The sequence below is a fragment of the Nuphar pumila genome, chromosome 12, assembly GCF_984573655.1.
Source record: "Nuphar pumila chromosome 12, dmNupPumi1.hap1.1, whole genome shotgun sequence".
Taxonomy (NCBI): domain Eukaryota; kingdom Viridiplantae; phylum Streptophyta; class Magnoliopsida; order Nymphaeales; family Nymphaeaceae; genus Nuphar; species Nuphar pumila.
The window spans coordinates 22,416,557-22,439,391 of NC_143260.1; the positions used below are offsets into that span (position 1 = coordinate 22,416,557).

General features: G+C 39.6%; 1 protein-coding gene across 3 annotated transcripts; it reads right to left on the bottom strand.

Annotated features, from left to right (window-relative positions):
* Positions 1 to 9,959: 9,959 nt before the first annotated feature.
* On the bottom strand, positions 9,960 to 17,647 carry LOC149820287 (uncharacterized). Of its 3 annotated transcripts, none has more exons than XM_089983336.1 (6): positions 17,135 to 17,647; positions 15,672 to 15,780; positions 13,313 to 13,567; positions 12,120 to 12,444; positions 11,208 to 11,285; positions 9,960 to 10,206 (listed from the first exon to the last, which is right to left on the bottom strand). In XM_089983336.1, exons 3-6 carry the CDS (start codon positions 13,546 to 13,548, stop codon positions 10,153 to 10,155), a joined length of 693 nt encoding a protein of 230 aa, XP_089839462.1. In that variant the 5' UTR covers positions 13,549 to 13,567; positions 15,672 to 15,780; positions 17,135 to 17,647; the 3' UTR covers positions 9,960 to 10,152. The 3 variants fall into 3 exon arrangements, with proteins under 3 accessions (XP_089839462.1, XP_089839461.1, XP_089839463.1); XM_089983335.1 differs by having other exon boundaries at positions 15,672 to 15,785; XM_089983337.1 differs by having other exon boundaries at positions 15,672 to 15,801.
* Positions 17,648 to 22,835: the final 5,188 nt, after the last annotated feature.

A 22,835-nucleotide genomic window follows, 5' to 3' on the forward strand; every position in this document is an offset into this window, starting at 1 on the left:
AATATCGAGAAAAAAATTCTCATGATATAATTTATATATATTGTGAATAAAAAACAAAGTACACATAAAAAATACATATACAAAGCAACTACAAACAATTTATCGATCCACTATAATCCTCACCAAGTTCTAACTATTTACAAGTGAACATTTACAAAGAGTTTCTTTTGAAACAACAAGGTACGACAAATTCAACACATGAATCTAATCATCGCTAAGATTCTGTGTGTCATCTTCTTCATTGTCTCGATCTGCCCCTTCAGCTCCTCTGTGTTGATTATCTTCAACATCCTACAAGAAAAAAGAAAGGCTAGTATTGATAAACAAAATATAATGAAATAAATTATATGAAATGCACCTAAGCTAAGGAAATCAAAGTAACATGAGTGAATTACACATAGTCTAGCTAGCAATAAAGTGAATGATATTAACAGAATTCAGATGTGTTCTAAGGATGACAAAAAAAAAATTATAATGATTCAATCATGCAAATATGTGTTCTAAGGTTGTCAAAAAACTCTCATAGTGATTCAATCATGCATATATGTGTTCTAAGGTAGTGAAAAAACTTTCATAGTGATAGAATCATGCTTATATGTATTCTAATGTAGTAAAAAAACTTTAATAGTGACGAAATCATGCATATATGTGTTATAAGGCAGTAAAAAACTTTCATAGTGATGAAATCATGCATATACTAGCTTGAAATCTAACGACATGAAACAAATGACATGAAACGTTCATACCTGACAGGCACCTGCAGACAAAGTTTCCGTCCCAAAAAAAGCTGCACAACTCATTACGGACAACGTCGGAAATTGCTTCATGTAAATAGTCACTCATTGTGTCCTTAACAAGCTGGCGGACACCATCCCAAGATGAAATCATGTAAATAGTCACGCTTTGTCGACTCTTGTTGCTATAGGATCAAACCAATGACACTTGAATAAAGTTACCCTATTATTTATGCCTAAGTAAGTCAACTCCTTTATTTCTTCTATAATACTGTAGTAGTCATGTTCATTTTCACCATAGTTGCTACCCTTGACACACACGCCACTATTCATCGTTGACTTGTTTACACGGTAGTTGTTTGTATAGAATAAATAACCATTTGTGATGTACCCGTTGTAACATTACACAACTTTGGTCAAACCATTTTGTAAATCACATATTCCTTGATCTTTAACATCACCATGACGGACCTGCAAGCATAAACAATGACTGTGATCACGACCAATTAAGTAACTTATTACTGTTTACACAAAAAGAATATATGTCATCGTCCTTACCAACTCTTTTAACCATGCCACAAACTTATTTTCACGTTCTTTGTATACTTCTGCATCAGTGAGATGTAGAAGTTCTCTTCGCAACTCCAGATCAAATCGTTTACACTTAACAAATACTTATATTACTGAACCATGTACGCACATATAGAACTTAATGTTACATATTAAGTATACTTACTCGATGTATGGGTTGATTGCTAAACAATTAAAAAGGATATAGATTTGTGCTACGTCTTGCTCTCAATCTTCTAATAGTCTTGACCAGTAACTTCCAAAGGCATGCCGAAGTGGTTGAAATATCGGCAGTTTGTCAGCTACAGTAAATTGTTCTTCATCATCATTACGAGGTGGGCATGTGTAACATGTTGGAATATGAGGTTTAAAGTATATAGATGAGAAATTTGAAATCTCTTCTAAAGTATACGCCTCACAAATAGAGCCCTCTACTTTTGCTTTATTTTGAACCTTTTTTTTAGGTCAAACATGCATCTGTCAACAATATACATCTTAAATTACAATAAATTTCTCAATATCATTGAAGAGAAAAATATCAAAAAACATATACCTTTCAAATGGGTACATCCACCGATATTGCACAGGACCACCAACCCTTAGTTCATATGGCAAATGTATGATCACATGTTCTATAACATCAAAAAATGCTGGCAGAAATATCTTCTCTAGCTGACAAATAGAAGTGATGACAAAATCCTTGAGATTCTTTACCTTAGATACTATGACTTCCGATGGGCACAACGTTCTAAAAAATCTATTCAACTCGGATAATACCCCCCATATAGGTTTGTCTAACATATCATAGAATGCTAGGGGTATCAACCGTTGCATAATGACATGACATTCATGGCTCTTGAACCCATATAATTATCCATTGTCTATCTTCACAGCCCGAGCAATATTAGAGACATATCTATCTGGAAATCTCAATTGTCTCAACCATTGACATACCTGCTTTATTTTATCTAGTCCAAGCACGTACCTTGCCTTTGGTTTCAGTACTTTACCATTGTACTCTTTGAGTTCCAATTCTGGTCTTTTACATATTATTTTCAAATTCATACGGGCCTTCGGATTATCCTTCGTTTTCCCTTTGACATTCATTACCGTATTGAACACATTATCAAACACATTTTTCTCCACATACATCACATCCAAATTATGTCATATTAATAAGGTCGACCAATATGGTAGTTCCCAAAATATAATTTTTTTGTCAAATTGTGATCCTTCCCAAATCCAAGGAAGGACGTTGGGCTACGGGCATCTATCAGTACATATAGAAAGTATCGTAATCTTCTTAAAATATCTATGTCAGACAACCTTGTAGGTGGACCTTTCATTTCAGTTGTGCCTGCTCGAAACACATTCCTTTGTCGTCAGAATGGATGGTCGATGGGGTAGAAATCAACGGTGACAATCAAACCAGCACAACTTCCTTTCATGCTTTAATCTAAAAGATTTTGTATCCTCCATGTAGTACGGACATACCAACCTCCCATGTATGCTCCAACCAAATAACATATCATATGCAGGGAAGTCACTGATTGTCCATAGAACAACAACCTTCATATTGAAGTTTTGTTTTTTGTGGGCATCGTACGTGAGAACACTGTTATCCCACAATATTTTTAGTTCATCAATTAATGGCCTTAAATTTTGGCCCGAAGAGGTCGAACCAGAGATCAATAGAGACAAGAAAAGATTTTGACACTTCATTACAAGCTTGGAGGAAGGTTGTATGGGGTGACAAATACTGGCCAACACGAGTATAGATTTGATCTACCCTCAAATGGATTAAATCCATCTGTACATAAATTACGCCTAACATTTCTCACTTCCATTGTGAAGGTCTCATGAGTACAATCAAAGTGCTTCCAAGCTTCTACGTCAACAGGATGTGTGATGTTGTCTTTATCATGTCAAATTTTATTTCCATGTCATCTCATATGTTTAGCTGTCTTCGAAGACATATACAATCGTTGTAATTTAGGGGTGAGAGGGAAGTAGCGAAGCGACTTGTATGACACTTCTTTTAACCTTGTGCTACCATTGCATCTTGTCTTTGACTTGAACTGAGGATGCCCACAAGACGGGCATGATCTGCTACTTTCCTGATCTTTCAAATACAATATGCAATGATTTGGACAAGCATCTATCTTTTGATATCCTATACCTAGAGCGTTGACCATAACCTTCACACGATTGAAATTTTGTGGCAATTTCTTATCTTTGTGCAACATACTCTTCACAATAGAGCACAAACCTTCAAAACATGATTGACTCAAATTAAACTCGGACTTCAGATTCAGTAGTTAAAGAACTGCAAACAAGATAGTGTGACTCTTGCAACTATTCCAAAGTGGCTCATCAGCATCTCTAAGTAAATAATAAAATCTACTAGTTGCATCGTTTGTTACTTCTTCTTCTACCCTAGTTGGTACATCACTAGGACCCATAGCAAAATCCAGTTCTGGTCCTACGACATCAAATATCAAATCTACATATGGATTATTGTGTACCACATCTACCCATGCATCAAAATTGTTCCTAAATTCTTCACCATGAAACTTCCAATTCTGATAATCACTCACAAAACTCTTCATGTATAGGTGATGTCTAACGCCGCGAGGTTCTACAAATCAATTGTTCTTACACATCGTGCAGAGGCACCTAATTCGACCTGTGGGATCCACTGTACTGACACTTGCCGTTGCAAATTCAATAAAACTGTCAATACCATCCATATATTTAAGTGATACCTCATTGTCAACTATCCTACGGTACATTTATTCATGGTTTACAGTTATTTTGTCCTATGATGTTACATATATTATCATAATCAGTTAAAAGAGAATAATTAGAATGCTATAATGAAGAAAATATCAAATTTATCATGCATTCGTGGTAGATGTAATGATTTGATATATATATCACACACACACACACATACACACATACATACATACACACACACATACACACACGCGCACACACACACGCACACACAAACACATATATATAATGTCATTTAATCACAAGAACTATGATTCATGCATTGATAACTTAATATTTTCATGTGCAAAACCATTCATTTGAAGCATTGATAACTTATCATTCATTTTCATGTGAAAACTCATTCATAACACGATACATTCATTTAATGTATGTTTTCATAATACAATTTTACATGGAAGTCATAATCAAATTGAAAGTAACCTCATGCAAGCATAGATACAATCACATCAAACATTGCAATACATTCAAATCATTCATATCAAAACAATGTCAAACATGTATCTGTAACAAACACACTCCAATATCCTGCTAACTACTACCATGACTAACGTGAAATCTAAACTCTAAAAATAAGAACACTTCTATTTTCATACATTAAAATCATGCTCAGTATGATCTCTGAACTCCATCAAAGCAGTCCTAGATATCTACAACTAAGTGAGTGTGTGAACAGAAAAGTGTTGCATCCAAGAAATTAAAAAACCTGTGATGCACATGCATCACTTACTCACTACAAATATTTATCTCATTTGCATTGCTTTTGTCACTTACTTACCACGGGTCGTGGGGCACAAGCGAAATCTGCAAGAGACACTGTGCTAAAATAAAGTTTATTATCCGATGACAAGGAGGGTGTTGACCCCTGTCAGAAATGAGCCCGGACAGGAAGACACAACCCTCTACTGAAAGCGAGACAGACAGGGGCGCTGCCCCTGCCGACAGTACGGTCAAGGCAGTGAGCGAAACCCTCTGCCGGAACATTCACAAGAGGCAGGAGGTGGGACCCCTCGAAGGGAAACATCGGGAAGCAGGGGCTGAGCCCCCTATCGGGAATCAATCATGAGGTAGGGGGTCCTTGCCCCCTGTCGGAGCAAAATTTCTCGGTAGGGGGATCTGCCCCCTGCCGGGGAAACAGACAAGGGGCATGGGGGCTTCGTCACCTGTCAAAATTATCGAGGACAGTGGGGGCGAAGCCACCCCTTGCCAGGGAAAACAAAAGGGCGGGGGCTTCCCCCCCTGCCGATCATTCTCCGGCAGCGGGGCGGAGCCCCACTGCAGGAGAAGTCAAGAGGACAAGGGGTTCCCTATCGGCATTTGAAAGGACAGGGGTGAAGCCCCCTGTCCTGCCGAAGATCGGGGCAAGGGGAGGGCCTAGCAGAAGCAATCGAGGCCTCTGCCAGCTCCCACCGACTACAGAGGGGTGGGGAGGCCCCGACAGAGGCTGTTGGGCCTCTGCTGGCCCTCCGGTAACCATAGGGGGAAGGGGGAGGCTCTAACATAGGGGAAAGGGGGAGGGTTACCTGCGGGGAGGATGGGGTTGTCGGCCCTTCGGCAACCAGAGGGGGAGCAACGAGAGAGGGAACGAGAGAGGAGGTCACCGGACGGGGCTCACCGAAAAACACAGAAGGGGAGCAATGAGAGAGAGAACGGGAGGAGAAAGAGAGAGGAAGTCGCCGGGAGGTCGATGGGCGGCAAGCAGACGATGGGAGGTCGATGGGCGACGGGAGGTCGATGGGTGGCGGGCGGGCAACAGATGAAACAGAAAGGGAGAAGGTGCTCCATTAGGGGTTTACAGGAAATTTAGCAACGGATTCACGACAGCAAAATTTCGTCGCAAACTTCATCGCAAATGTGCAACGGAGTAGCGACAAATTTTTTTTTATGCTGAGCCGTCGCAAAGTTGCGATGGAGTTTGAGACAGAATTGTTCTGTCACTAATTCTCAAATAATTCGAATGTTAGCGACAGATAGTTTTCTCTAGCTAATTCATCACAAATTTGCGACCAAAAAAATTTGTCGCAAATTTCCATCTGTAATTTGAGTTTTTCTTGTAGTGTTTCACAAGATTTAAAGCAAGAACAATCATGGTTGGCAGCATGGTGACAAAAACGTTTTTATCGGCAATTTCTCATTTTTCAAAAACTCTTGAGAAATTGAAATTTTTTCATAAATCTCGCATTTTTTCGGCAAAATCTTGGCAATAAAAAAATTAATTAAAAAGATAAAAATATTTTTTATAAGAAAATATTGATAAAATTATTTAAAAATAAAAATACATGATTTTTTTGTGATAAATAGCCATTTAAAATGTAAATATCACATTTAAATCACAGTATTTTATGTTTTTTCCACAAATCTCATGATATTTTGAAAATCTCGCGAGAAATTGCCCTTTTAAACTTTCAGGCAATTTCTCACCATATTATCACGAGATTTTCATAAATCTCGCGATATTTGTCACTATGGTTGGCAGTAACAATCACAAATTTATTTTCTGATATTTCACTAGCCTTCAGAAACATTGTGATCTTGAAAAATCCAAAGAATCAAAGGGCATTGCAAACGTGTCATGCGGTTTTAACGCAAACAGGCCCGAAATATATATTTCTGATTTCCTTCGTGAGAGTACACTTTCCCTATGTTTAACACATCATCAGGGAAGTCCATTATCATTAAATAGCAGATACCTGATTTTAAAATAGAAAATGATACGGACAAGTTCAATTGGGTTATGATTTTATAAAAATGAGGTAAGAAAAAACTGATGCATTTCTCATTGAAAACCAAGTTAGGGTATAGGAAGAGAAACGAAGACCCCATAAGGATGACAATTAGGGGTGTCAATGTATAGGGTTTGGTTTAGACCCAGGTAGAGCCATATCCAGACTTGATTTGAGATGATAGTACCAGGTCCAGATCTGGGTACGATGGATCCATCATAAGAGAAACCATAACTCAATCCTGTAAGGATTATATGATCAGACCCAAACCATACACGGTAAAATAATATTGTATATTTTACATTAAATTTTTGGATCTTAGTCGGAACTCAGGTTGGGCCTGGGTTTGGTATGAAATTTCACAAACCATACCCAACTCCATATATTAATCGAACCCTTCAGGTCCAACCTGGATTCTCATCGGACCTTCTTATTTATCACCAAACCCTAATCCTATATAGTTTGGTATGGGTAGGGTCCATGAAAAGGTTGACCCATTGACACCTCTAGTGGCAATAGTGGCTATTATAAATTGCATGCCACCATTTGGCAGATCTACCAGTATAACTAATTCTACCAATAGAGGCTCTTAGAATTCTGAGGTGTGCCCTCTCTCTCTCTCTCTCTCTCTCTCTCTCTCTATATATATATATATATATATATATATATATATATATATATATATATATATATATATATAAGAGAGAGCTCACATCCGCTCTTAAAACCAAGTACCGACGCCACAATCTAATTTTTGAAAAGCCATTTATTCCAATTGACCGAACATGTGACTCTATTGGAGTTAATAGTTGGAATGGGTGTCAATAGCATGAACTTATTTTAGACTGAGAAGCAAACAAAGTTGATTAGTGCAGGTAATTCATTATGATCGTAAACAATAAGAATGCATTTAACTATATATATAAAAACTTGAGTTCACAAATTCCAATATTCAAACAGTCAACATCTTCATGTAGTTGAGAGAGGGAGAGTACTCTGATAAATTTTGTGAATTGTTCTTATTCCCTCTAAGAATCAAAGCGAGAGAGGGAGAGAGAGAGAGAGAGAAGCCCCACGATGAAACTCTATAAGCCTCCACCAAATGGTGGTATGCAAATCGTGGTGGCCGCCAGTATCGCCGCTCCAATGAAGTCGCCATAGCATTTCTCGTATAGGAACAGTACAAGATGTTTATCCAAATACGAGATCCAATGAAATCGGGTTTATAATAAGGCTCTATTTGGCAGGAGGCATTTGAAGGTATTCCAAATAAGTTGCGAAAAGTTTAATTCAAAGGAAGTGGTTTTCTAGGGAGTTCCGAACTTCCTCCATTGTTTGGAAGAACCATCAAATCCCTCAAGGATTCAGGCATTTAACTCCTTACTCCATACCATGTTTGGGGAACAATTTGGTGCAGCATGAGCTCCATTACCATGGAGCAGAGTTGGATCTGATCTAATTCATAGAAATTCAGATCAATTCAAAATCTACTTGTTTTTTCTCAAAACTGGTGTATTAACCTTTAATAAAAAACATACAGATTACAACCGAGGTGGTATCCATGTGGTAAGCAGGGTCCTGTGTCACGCTGAAGGCCCAGGATCGAATCCATCTGCCACATGGGGTGGCTGTTGTTCTGGTAGGGGTCCGCTTGACTCCAGCTTGCCTTTCAAAACATATATATACCGCTAAAAAATCTGGTGAATGGCATTATAAAATAAATAGAAACTTAATTAAACCTTCTTAACTATCACTTTCTAGCATCCTTCAATAATAAAACTAAAAACATAAACATCTAATACAACTAGGTATAAACATTTTATTAATTGTGACCAGAAAAAATCAAACATTTTTTTTGGGAAAAAGAATTTTAGAGAGTTATGTCTACTGGTCTTACATGTTATATAGCTAATTAATAGCCAAATGGTAAGCATCTGTCATCAGTATGGCTTCCTAATAAAGGGGAGAGACCTTAGGGAGTTTGATTCTGAAAACAGGGATACATAGAAGGGGATTCTTATATGCAAAATCCTTCCAAAACCAGAAATCATAAATACTTCATTATAGAGAAGGATTTCAAAGAATGGACGCTTCGAAAGGAAAAAGCAGATTTGGAAACTATGATTCCGTGCCTAAAATTAAGGCTCCCATGGATTCCTACTTACAAACACTTATTGTGGACTGTGTTTTCTTAACCACCCAATGATGTCGTCCGACAGATGATTCCATCTTCCCAAACGCAGCTTAAAGGCACGTTTGAAAGTGAAAAAGCTGTAAGAAAAATTATACAATAAGAGAAGGCCGTGCAGTTTTCTCAACCCTTCCAAACAAGAAAGACTATATCTCTGAGAGATTTTTTTCTAAAAAGTAATAACTTTTTATAAAAAAATATTCCTCCTGAAAAGGAGGTGAAAGAATATTTACACTTCTCACCACCCATCTTACCAAATCTAACCACCCACTTTCTCAACATCACCACTACTATTCATCTTACTACCATCACCACCACCCCCACAATGATTTTCCACCGCCACTAGTACACTACCACCACCGTCCATCTCACCACGACCATCCCCCCCCCTCTCTCTCTCTCTCTCCCATTTTTTATTATTTTTTATTTCATTTTTCTCATGCTACCCGAACAAGCGAAAATTTTTAATTTAAAAAAAATATCATATCAAAACTCTAGGCAAAATTCTCTTGAACTAAACCTTTTAAAAAGTATTTAATTAAAAAACGTATCTTTCGTGTTCTAAATGTTTCTCACAAAAGAAAGGGCTTTGTGTGATTGAAAAAGACAAAGCTCCATTTGTTTAATGTCACCTTTTGCAACCCATGATCGGACGTACGAGTGGGCAAAACTATTGAGATTACGCAACGAAAATCCGACCGCATTTTGTGCACCAGGGATGATAGGTGCACAAGCCAGTCCGACCGAACCCATGCCATCTGATGCCGTTTCTAACACAAAATGGGTGTGTGAACAACCGGATAGTGTCGATGTGGGTCCCATATTTTGTCAGCTTTGGGTCCCAAAATACCCCTTCGAACGACTCGATCATCTGATCTCTTTTCTTCTTAAAACACAACGGACACACATGCAAGGAACAGCTGATAAAGAGGATAGGATGCTGCTTCCAATCAGACTGATTACATTCGCACAAGGCGTGAGATACAGCTCACCAGATTTCCTTACCACCTTTTCTCTCCTCTCTTATTTTCCTTATAAGAAACGAAGAACAAATATAACAAGAGGAAGAGAGCTTGAACTCACGAAAAGAAGGAATTAAAAGGAGGAAAAAAGGGGGAAAAAAAGGAACTAACTCCTACTCTGAATCGCTATCCATACTCCCAACCATCGCCTTCAAACCCATCGGTCTCTGCAAAATGCCAAATCAGATATCGTCAGGCGACCAAACTTTAGGCCCACAACTTTGCCCATGGGCATCAATGAAAGTAAGTCATTGCATCTGTCGCCATTGACAGAGAGGAAAGGACCAACCGAGACCGAGCTTCGGCCATCAGATGGCTGAAAAGAGGGACCGGAAGGTCAAGAACATTTCAATTCAACCAGTGGAGTAACTGAATATGAACCCAGATCATCATCTGTTCTTTGTGTGTTCAGTTCTTACCTAATAAAGAAAAAAGATCCGAGTGACCACACTGCAGTAACTGAATTTGAAGCCACCACAGTGCAGCCACTTCTGCCAAACAGAGATACTCTCTGGTTGATTCCCAACATCAACCGTGTGCATTGCACACGGCTGCAATGCATTGTCGGCTTCACTTGTTAAACTGTTGATTCAGCTGTGGCCTCCCCATATAGTCACTAACCAGCACATACCATGGTCGGTATTTTCCATCTTGTTATGGTACACAACACCCCCCCCCCCCCCAAACGCCCCGCAAACCCTGGGTAGTTTACAGCCTGGAACAAACAGAGGGGACCAATTCGAGTTCCAGGCCATCCATATCCGGCCTAGTTCCACCCTCTAGATAAACATACTAATCCCCTAGTTTTCAAACTAAGGATTCTAGCCAAAGAGAACCCCCGGTTGGGTAAGAAACCCTCCAAAGATCAGGTTTGTGGGGTTTTGTACTCAAGATCCAAAAAAACTTTCCAGCGTGCTTATTGCAATACGATGAATCTCCACTGGTAGATTCTAAATCAAGTCACAGATGGTGCCCTGCCACACATGCAGCAAAAAGAAATTTAAGCAAAAAAAAACACCTCCATGAGTCATTGCTAATCCACACCCCTTATGTAATGATATGAAGCAGAACACCATTAGAGAACTTGATCTGTATTGATGAAAACATTCCCCAATTTTCTTTCATGCACACTCCCAGCTATCTCCCTACTAAGTTTCCATCTTTTTACCTTCTTGGAAGTCTTCTTCTCCCTGACCTCATAACGCTCTTGGTTTAGCTCGCATAGCCACGAACCAGGGCTTACCAACTGCAACAACCAAATCAATACAGAGGGGTGAGCCATGGTCAAACAGATGAAAGAAGACTTGGGCAGACGGTTAACGACAGTGGATACACCCACATCTTGAGGTTTCATATCAAGAAAGACACCATCAAAAGGCAAGCTGAGCACAGACAAGTGCCAAGCCAGGCAAAGCAATCAGGTTACGGAATGTCTGTTTAGACTCCAAAAAGACCACTCCAAAACCACCCTCAAGTTAACCCGAAACATAGACGAAGTTCAGTAGAGGGTTTTACTTATAGTTCCATCTGAAAAGAAATAACTACATAGTATGGAGCATTGAACCCAAGATAGGATAACTAGTCTCCCTGCCTAAAACCAGCATAGAGTGCGCCAGGAGACCCAGCTAGGACCCTGTGCAAATCCTGGCCCCCACCTGAGCAACCACACGGTTAAAAGGAGAGCCCTCACAAAAGCTCGTCCTCTGGCCTGAACATTGGAAGAAGAGAAAGCTAATTGCCAACCAGTTCAAAGTTCAAACCATAGGGCATAGGCACTTTGGTCAAAGCTCTGACTTTTGACTTCCACCTGCCAACTTTGGCCATCTTATCCCACAGCCTTTACACAGGCCGCTGAAAAACTCGAAAACAAGAGACTAGAATCGGAAATATCTAAGACCATAGCAATCAATGAACAGGACGACAGCCATGTGATCGGTACGCGGTATTTGGTACAACTGTCCAAAAGAGAAATTGTTTTAGGAGAAAGCAAACCACTGGAATTTAATATTGGTAAAATCAACATTCAACAAGTTGAAAAAAGAGAAAAGACGTGATATGAAAACCAGAGAGAGAGACTCACGTTTAGGGTTCTCTGGAGGAACTTGGAACGCTTTTTGGGTCGCTGTGGGAGCTTGGAGCCCTTCATTGCCATGAAATCCTCCTCTTTCTCCTTGCTGCTCAAGGCGATAACGAACTTGGGCCACACCATCGGTTGGCTATTGTAGATATTTTGATGGCCGTTAGCCTTGTGGTTGGGCAGCTTCTTCTCGGTCACCATCGCCTCTGATGAGTTCCTACCATTCCCCACTTTCGTTTGATGATGGTTCTGCCTCTCGTTCTTCTCGGGAGAAGATGAATGGTCGCTATGTAGGCTTCTCAGCCCAAACAGAGATGGCTCTGAGTTCCTATCAAGGCCATAAAGAAGGACCCAGCAAAGACAAAGTGTCAGACAGAAAAGCCCAGAGAGAGAGAGAGAGAGAGAGAGAGAGAGAGGGAGAGATGCTTGTGTGTCCATACATAAGGAATACGTCGGCTGGGCGCCCAACGATGCCTAACAAGGAGATAGTGAAGCAAGGTAAGGTATGAAGAGAAAATAAGTGAGCATCAAACGATTGATTGGGTAGGAGGATTTACAGATGGGTATTTGAGGCTAAAGGAGGGGTTCTCTGGAGAAAAGGAACCAAAAACTTTACCCTGCTGGTAGAGAGAGATTTTTCTTCCAGCAACATCCAACACAAAATAAAGCAACGTACTAAAAGTCGTTAAGCCCATACACTTTATAAAAGTACGATAATGAATTGGAGAGAGAGAGAGAGAAAAGGGTCTTTCGTGAACAGGAAACTCCATGTCTCAACTGAGTTGTCTAGACTCTAGAGCCGGGAAGCCGGCTCAGACGAGAACACAAAGGAGAAGAAAAATAAAATCAGGGAACAGGAAAAAAGGGGAGGTGAAAGGGCAGAGAGAGACTTTCATCCTTTCCATGTTTTCCCAAAAAAAGATGGATCTTTCAAAATCGTAAACTGATTAAAAATAGAAAACAATTTGTATACAGCGACAGTCCCAAGCCGCAGAGAGAGAGAGAGACCAATCCGTCAAAATTCCTTGACTCCTTCATTCAACAGATAAAAAGGGCCCCACTCCCACCAACGAAAAATAAAAGAAAGAAAACTTCAGAAGAAGAAAATGGACAAAGGGGAAAATAGACCATTTCATCGAAAGTGGAGGCCCAGCACAAGGGAGAGAGAGAGAGAGAGAGAGAGAGCTTAATACTACCTGAGGACGGGATGGGAGGGAGGGGGTTGAAGGCCAGCCGATGATGAAAGAAGAGGGGAGGATTTGTCGATTGTAACGATGCGTCTTTCCGCCCTCACCACCGTCCTCTCCTTGCCCTCATCCCTAACCTGCACCTTAACGCACCTCAGCCGCTTCGTATTTCCCCACTGCAAGAAATGGTCGGAATCCGGTGGTCGACATCCTCTGTTATTTTTCACTTCCTTTTCCATCGCCATTGTACTTTTTTAAGTTTTCCTGCAACTCCAAATAAAATATCGGTGAAACAGCAAGAAGGAAGAAAACCCAGATTTCAAAAGCTAAGAACAAAAAACCCAGATATGGCCACATGTTCGATTTTGAACCTAGGGATAATAGGAATTAGTTCTCTAACAGATGCCGGACTCAATGGAGCCATTTTACAAAAAATCAAATGAAAGTGATTCGAAAGGGGCCTAGCTCGTGATGAAAATCGCTTGCTTCGCAATGGGAAGCTGTGAAGAATAAATCTCGGCGAAGAAGAGGATGAAGACTCAAAACAGAACAGCAGAAAATTGGCGAACAAAGCCATCTCTGGCATGCACCAAATGCGGATGGAAATTGGCACTTCAGGGAGACATCAAAATTTCTAGTCATTTAAACTATTACTCTCGTTGCTAACAGTTTTCAACTGTTTTTTATTTATTTTCAATTTTATTCAATTTATATATCTCAAAATCTGATTTTTTGATCTATTAGTATCTACCAATCTACCACGATACTAAAGGCCATAAACCACGATACTAAAGGCCATTTATAAAAAAATTTAAGCTTTCTTTTGTCGGTATTGAAGACATGATGCACTCAAAGGCCATAAACCCTTAGGTTTCTGTTATTTTTCTTTTGAATATATGTTTTTTAGCTTCTCCCACGACATCTCTGTCATCATGTTATTTGATATTTTCTATTTTCTTATAAAGTTCATATTGTAATTTACTTTAACAAAGTTATGACTTTCCCACTTTAATAATATTGGAACATGTAGAATATTTCATACATTGGTTGGAAAGAAAACAGTCAAGACCCTCATATTTCCGTTTACAATAACTCGTGACCATTCACAACCTTGTAAGGTACTCTATCTATCAAAGCAAGATTCGTAGATGCAGGGATCATATCAAATCATTGCTTTATACATCAAGAATAAGAAGCCTTTCTTTATGGCTTTATCAAATTGGTCCATCGAGTACATAAAGACGGGCGAGTCACCAATTTTGTTTCTACTAGCCGTAATAATATTTTACACACATGAGAGAGAGTGTGTGTGTGAAACTTTATATTATTGTTAGACCTTCCATTCAAAAAAGGCTGCCATGATATGATAGTGAGGTGGGCTTAAGCTTCACATACAAAAGCATTGAACGTGAGTTTGGATGCATTTGACCTGGAATTTGTCAACTGGATTTCCCAAACAATCAAGAATTTGGATCTTCAACTCCTATTGTTTTATAAGTTACTGAAATAAACAGTGTGCCCAGGAAAAGAAGAATTGACTGGGAGTTTAAAACAGGGAAATTATCCAATTTTCAAAAAACAAAAGCTGGAAAACAGATTTCAATGAATCAATCAATTTCCAATCACAGAATCTTAAATATGCAAGGAATTGCAGTTCTAGTACTGAAATCTTAAGCAATGCAAACTTGCAACTATTTTTCTAAAAAAATAAACCAAACTCTTCTGGAAATTCCTCGACCACTCTTTCACATTGCAAATATGGCAGGACCATGATGCTTTGGCACATCACTTGCAGTTAGGAAATTCTAATCATCAAAAATCATACAAAAGCACTTGAATCATGAAATGGAGAAAAGCCTAATTCGGACCATGGTGGCTACAGGCTTTCTGAAGTATGGACTAAAGAAGATCCACTAGGCACAAAAGGCCGATGCTACAACTTGTAAAGATACAGCCAATTTTTCTCGACAAATCACCTCAACTTTTTTGTTGGTACTATGATTGACCCTAGACACTCCATACCGTCACGCTTGTTTCGACTTAAACGCATTATTTGAGGTCAGGGTTGTTTTAATAGAAAAAACCTTTGGTTAGGGAGTCGTAACTCGTAACCCAACAAAGATCATACAAGAGGTGGAAAAAGGATGCAAGAAAAGGACAGACTTTTTGACAGAAGGGAAGGAATGGGCCATCGGATTTCCTACAGAAGTGAGGGAGAGCGCCAAAACTAGTTACTCAATAGCTGATGAAAAATTCAGCGCCAAAACTAGTTACTCAATAGCTGATGAAAAATTCCCCTCAAAAGAACGAAAGCTGATGGAAAATGCGTTGGCTTTGAAAAATAACATCAGGAAGGGTGAAAGCTTACCTCTGGCTCAGGGCTTTTAACTCCCACCTTCCTCCAAACGCTACTTCAATCCCCACCAAAAGCCAATGTTTTATTCAATTGCCGCCACAAATTCGCAGCCCGTCTATTACTATCCTTCAAAAGAAAACAACTTGGATTTAAAAACAAACGTAAAATTTAGATATTAAAAACGATGAAATATCTAAAAAAAACTCTCTTAAAGAGATTCTCCAGAAAAATCACAAGGCTATCTAGTGGTTTCAAGTATTGCTCTCCCAAGAAAAAACAGAAGTGAAGAAGAAACCCTCCTGAAAGATTAGGTCAGGCTTCATAGAACAATATTGCAGTTCTTCCGTCTTAGGAGAATCTTCAACCTTCAAAAATACGTGGAAAACGTCCAAATTTCCCAAAATCGCAACGAAAATTTTCACAAACAACTAAAAATCAAGATTCAGGTGAAAATATATCACCTCGTCTCGTTTGAACCACTAGGAAAAATTGACAAAAAGAAATGCAGATTTCAACCACATAATGGAATCACTCGCTGGAAATGCAAAAGGAAGACCCTGAAATTTCAACGAATAGTGGAGGAAAACATGGTCCTCCATGTGATTTCTAAAGATCAAGCCCGATTTAAAACCAGGACTTTGCTTCTCTCCGATTTGGAAGCAAAACACGTTAAGATCTCCAATTCACCAAGAAAACTCAAAAAACCCAAAAACGGCGACAAAAAACAATTGAATCATCCAAACACTTGAAACATTCATCGGCCTTCTCAAGCAGAGTCAGTACCTTAAAAATTTTAAGGCCAGAAATCTCAAATGCTTGTCGTCAAAAAAAAAATCATTTTCAAGAAAACTTTTTTTTTCCAAAATATTAGGTTGGGTTTAACACACAGTGTTCATTTTGTGAAAGGAGCCCAAAAATTGCTGAAACACAACCGAAAACTCAAAATCGCCAAAAAAGATTGAAAAATCAAAGATTCGTGCAGAAAACAGATGCCTTTTCAAGGGACAGAGCCAGATTTAAATATAAAAAAGCAGATTTCGTGGTTCCTTTGTTACTTTTATATAGAATAGCACTCTGAAACCTCAAGAATCTGTGAAAATGTAAAAGAGAAAACCCCGAAATTTTCAATGTTTAGTGGATGAAATCATGCTTTTCATATAATTCCAAAGATCAGGCCGTAAAAAAAAAACAGGAACTGCTTTTTTCCGTCTCAAAATATCACCAAACGAAAATTTGTCCTCTCAAACACAAACGGGAGAAAATTTCAGATTTTGAAGTTTTTTCAAAAGAAATAACAGGTTCTGAAGATTAGGTCAGATTGGCAGGAAGATCTCCGAAAAAGACCCCGGAAGCTTTTAGGATACTCAAATTAGCACTGAATGCGAACTTGAAAAACGGTCGGGAAGGGAAGAAGCTTCCGCGAGACGAATCTGAAGAGTAGGCCAGATTCAGAACGAGACCGCTCGAATTCTTACCTTTTCCTTCTCAATTTCTCCGTAAAAACTCCAGGAACCCCCGAAATCCACCCAAAACAAGAACCAGATGCACGAATCCGAGTTTCCACCAATCGGTTCTTCTAATCTCGAAATCTCGGAGAGGAACGAACGGAAAGAAACCCGCGTAGAATCCACAGACCTCAGACTCAGCCTTGAGAATGCAGGACCCGAGCGTGGGAATCAGAATTTTCTCACGTTATGGATATCGTAATGGAGAAATCCCTAAGCAACCAAACGGGGGAAAGCACGCCGTGCCAATGAGGAGGGAAGAGAGAAAGAGAGAGAGAGAGAGAGAGAGAGAGAGACGCCTCTTTCCTTTTTTTCCTGTTTTTCATCCTTTTATTCTTCTTCCCTCCCAAAACAAAAACGCCACGTACCGCATCCTTTCCATTTTGTCCCCAGTCTTTTTCTTAATGACCGGTTCAACAGGGGCCCTTGTCTTCAGAGACATATCTACGGTCTATTGGAGAATAGACGGTAAAGATCGTGTTTCCCCCCCCCCCCCCCCCCCCACACACACACTCGCACGTGCCAGTTGGACGGTAAAGATTGTGTCTGTTTCCTTTCCCTCACTCGCACGTGCCATCAGCATCCCCAAACCTGGCGCACACCGTCACCGTGTCACGGGTACATCGTCCGGCAGGAGCCGGTCGAGCACCAGATAGGTGACTCGACCGCGAAAGCCGCCGGCCGCCAGGGACTCGTGTCTCCTTCGACGAGGCCGTCGACCGTTAGATCGTCCCTTTCCCTCTCCGTCCATCTAGGGTTTTCACGATGAAGAGGTTCCCACCGTCGATCTCCACCGTCCGTCCGGTTTCCGGCTGCCGTGTCTATGGACAGGAGCCCTCGATCGTCCGGTTCCGCCCGGCCGGAGGTCCTCCTCCTCCTCCTCTTCCTCTTCCTCTTCCTCTTCCCTCTGGGCGAGGCGATAGCGCTCCGGGGCTACGCTTGGAGAAATGACGAACCCGACGTCGTTGACAAATGTGAAGGCGGTGAGCTATTGGGAGTAGGCAACCCTTACGCTTTGAGCACCACCACGGTGGTTACTCATGTAGTAGCGGGTCCTTAGTCAAGCTGAAGATCCTGGTTCGAATCCCACTGATATATGGTGGCTGCTGTTGCTTTATTTTGTTAGAGGCACGTAAGGCTGGGCGGTTGTGTCTTCAAAGTTCAATCCCCAAACTCTTTTGTTAGGAAAACATCAAGAAATTATTGGCATAATTATAGCTATAAAGATAATTAATAAAAGCAATATTGATGATAAGATCAGGGTCTATAAGAAATATGCGAGATTTCAAACTTTTAGGAGTCTATGGGAATTTTCAGAATCCAATCCAACCCATTTGCTGCTTCCATACAGTACACGCTTGACTCTTCACTCTTGGTCTGATTCAGGGAGAATGTTTCTGGTTTTAGTTGGATCTGGGTCGTAAATGGAAAAGAAATTATGTTGGGTCCAGGTGGAAAAGGGTTTAATGCAACCGATTTCACTCGAAAACCAATAGATTTTGCCTCATTTTTGTACGGATCCAAAAATCTATTAATAAGCTCATTCTTCACAATCAGATCCGATGTCAGAGGTCAATCATGACCCAACCCATTGCTTGGATATGAGATCCGACGCAACTCAAATGCAGATCTTTGATCCTGGATATGAGCTGGCAGCGTAAGGCTAGCTGACGTGGCATGGGCTCCATGCCAAGATCCTTTCCTTGCTTTATGAAACACAATACCTCATATCCCTTAATTTGAGCAACTTAAAACTCCATGGGCTTACGTACCCCTTGCCTTTACGCTTAGGCTTGTGTAAAGGATGACGCTCATGAGATTTGAAACTGGATGACGCTCGTGAGATTTGAAACTAGATTATCTGCCTAGCAGCCTTAGCCATAGTAACAAACGTTTTTATGGGCACTTTCTCGTTTTTCAAAAAATCCATAAATCTTGCATTTTTTTTGGCAAAATCTACGCGTTAAAAAAAGTAATTAAAAAAGTATAAAAATTATTTTTTATAAGAAAATATTAATAAAAAATATTTAAAAATAAAAATACTCAATTTGTTTTGGTCCACTCCATCATTCTATGATCCTTATATCTCAAATCTTACATAAAGTTCATTTTATTTGGATGGTTCAAAGAAAAACCTCCCATCATCAACTTGACATTGGCTGGCCCTTTTAGTACCTCTGACTACTGGAGAGTAGATCAGCATTGATCATCTAGCAAGTCCTTGTGAGCATTGCATAAAGTTTCTTCATATTATAGTGACATGATTTGTGTTGGTTGTGAACCTCTCTTTCTCTCTCATACGAAACGTTTTACCCATAATATCAAATTAAGGGGAGAATATTTTTACAGAAAATTATTGTACTGTATAGCAAAAAAGATGTATTTTTTAAAAATGCTTCACAATTTATCAAATTCATCAAATGAACAATTTTGCATGTTATCAAAAGTTTTTTTTAAATGTGTTTGTTTGTTCTGATTATATGTAGATTCTTTTAAAAATAATATGAGTGTACTTACCTATTTGATGCAACACCTAGAAAGATTCGTACTTAGAGTTAGTAGCTTTCACAAAAAAAATATCAGAAGAGCGTGATCTGCTGAAAATCATTTACAAAACCTCATACTTTTTCGTTAGTCTATAAAGCAATGATTTTCTTCTTTTATTTATTCTAATATAAACTAGACACACGCATGCTTGGAGCTTCACTATTTATCATATTTGTTCTATGAATGTGATAAGGTATACATTTGTATAATATAAAACTCAAAATGTACAACTACTTTAAAAACGATTTATGTTGAAGATCTTGGTTCCTATCAACTGGAGCAATTATCACTAGGTTCTTTGAGAGATGAATATAGAAGCGAAAGAGTTAATGTTGTACAATTCAATGGAGACTACATATTAACGTCATAGAGATGGTATGTAATGTTATTACATATCCATTATTGTGCTTCTTTTGTTTAAGTACTAATTATTTGCTAGAATGTTGTATTGCAAGTTTACTTTTTTCATGGATGAATTGGTTATGATATTTATACAGAATGATCACTCACTATTGTGCAAGACAATCCTAAGCAATCAAATGGCTAATTACTTTTATACAAGTTTGTTAACTCATTTTGTATATGTTTGTTCACTTGGTATATGAATGTTACATGTATGATTGTGAAATATATGTTCTTTTGTATATACAATACTTAGGATCAGGCGAACCATTAAATTTCACAAAGGTACACCATTATATATGTTTATACTTTATTTATTTTTTCTATAATATTTATTGTATGTTTATTGAGTGACTTTTTTTCAAGCTAATGTAACTATAGTTAGGCATTAAATGATATTCAAAGCATGAATCTTCTTCAAATGAGGGGGAGGAAGGACCTCTTTTCACTACAAGAAACCTGTGGATTAGCGATGACCTAAATTCGTCGCTAATCCGTCACTAAACTGTTTAGCGACGGATTAGCATCGGATTAGCGACTAAAAACTTTCATCGCGAATTTTTCGACGCTAATCCATGCCAGAACTTATCCGCCGCTAAGTCCGTCGCTAATTTGCGACGGATATGATCCATCGCAAGTCCTTCGCTATTTTAAATTAGCGATGGATAATATCCGTCGTTAAATTTTTAAAAAAAAATTTGCTCGCTGCCGGCGCGTTCTCCGGCAAGGAGCAATTTTTTTTTCACAGAACTGGCGCGTTTCGGCAGGCTGCGACTCCGCGCGGATCCGGGGGAAGCTTTTCTTCAAGTTCCAGGTCTGCCATGAAAACCAGCCAAAGAGCTTCACGGCACTGGCGCGTTCTGGGGGGAGCTCCTCTCTTCAAGTTCCAGGTCTACCACGAGAACCAGCCGAAGAGCTTCACGGCGGGGGCACTCAGCTTCAGCTGAGACTCTGCGCGAATCTTCGCGAGCTGCAGGGGGAGGAGCAATGAGTACGACATCTTCGCAACTTCGGCAGGCTCTTCGCGACTTCGCGCGGATCTTCGCGACTCTGGCAGGCTCCAGCGGCTCCTCAACAACAGCCACCTCTTCGTCGCCACTCTCTTCGACTCCGGCAGGTTGCAGTGGCTTTCCAATGCCTCCTCTTCGTCGCCCCCTTGACGTCTCGGCTCCGACGAAGCCACGACGGCTCAATCTGCGACTTCTCGTGGGGATCGACTCTTTGTGTGTGTGTCGTCAACGGAGCTTCGGGGATGGTTTAAATTGAACAGGGGGGGGGGAACAAAGAGGGAAAATTTCGAGCCTCAGGTGGGACGAAAATTAGCGATGGAATTAGCGTGGGAATTTTTCCGTCCCTAATCCGTCGCTAATTAGCGACGGATTAGGGACGAAAAAATTCTCTCGCTAATTCCGTCGCTAATTAGCATTTTTTGTAGTGTTTTGGCGACGAAAAAATGTTGTCGCTAATCCCTCGCTAATTAGCGACGACTTTAGCGACGGAGATATTTCCGTCGCTAATTTTGCAAATATTTCAAACGTTAGCGACAAATAGTTTTAGCTCGCTAATCCATCGCTAATTGGCGACAGAAAAAATCCGTCGCAAATTTCCGTCGCTAAGTAGCATTTTTCTTGTAGTGTTTGTACTATATAGTATAGTGTTGCTCTCTTTTACCTCCAGGCTCTCACTTTGCTCTACCTCCAGACCCATAATCACATCTTCTTCCTTAGGACCCTCTATAATTGCCTCAACCCTATTCTTACTGTCTTCCACATCTGAGCAACTACTCTCCTTTAAGTTGAAGACATCATGAAGAACTACTTTCATCTCTATCTCGCCACTACCACTAAAAGTGACAATGTCTCCATCTTATACAAGCCGAGAATCAAGGTTGACAACAACCTCACCGTGAGCCAATGACTTAAACTGCTTCACCAATGAGTCCCCCTATCCCTCCTTCGATGCTTCAGGCATGGGAGACAAATATTTGCCCACAATATTAACTTTTTTTTTTAGATTTAGCACCACTTGTTGGCCAGTCTAAAATTTTTAGCAACTGAGCAATTGAAACTGCATACAATTGGTTGGATGAACGTAGTTTTTTATGCAGCAGATTGTTGAGGCTGTAGTTTTGGTGGAGATGATCTGACATATAATTTTTTGGTATTGGAGTAGGATCTCTTTCTATCAAAGTGGCAAGCCTATTGTACGTGTTAAGAGTTGTCTTATGAAATACCACATAACCATCAAATACTACAGGTCCTTCATGCTCATTATGCTTAGTGTTATTTTTCTTCGTTGTTCTGACAAATGTAACTTGTATGTTTTTTCTCTTCTTTGGTGTCATCTTATAATAAAAAGCTTTTTTTCTATGATAACAACATTAAAGTGGATAATATACATGCAAAAAACGATAACACTTATACATGCAAAAACCAAAAAAAAAAAATCTGGTTGGCCTTATTGATAACGACAAGATAATATACATGCAACCAACTTTGGTGCCATCTCGTAATAAAAAATGCCAATAGTAAAAAAATATATTTTTACTTGAAAAACAATAGTAAAAAACTATTTCACTGAAAACCTAGCCATTCATAACTTTACCAAAAAAGAAATGGGTTGATAGATGCCGATGGTTTTACCAGAATATTCACAAGAGATTTGCCAAAAAACTTGCTGAAGAAAGGCTAAAATTCGAGGATTTCCACTGCTGGTGAATCGC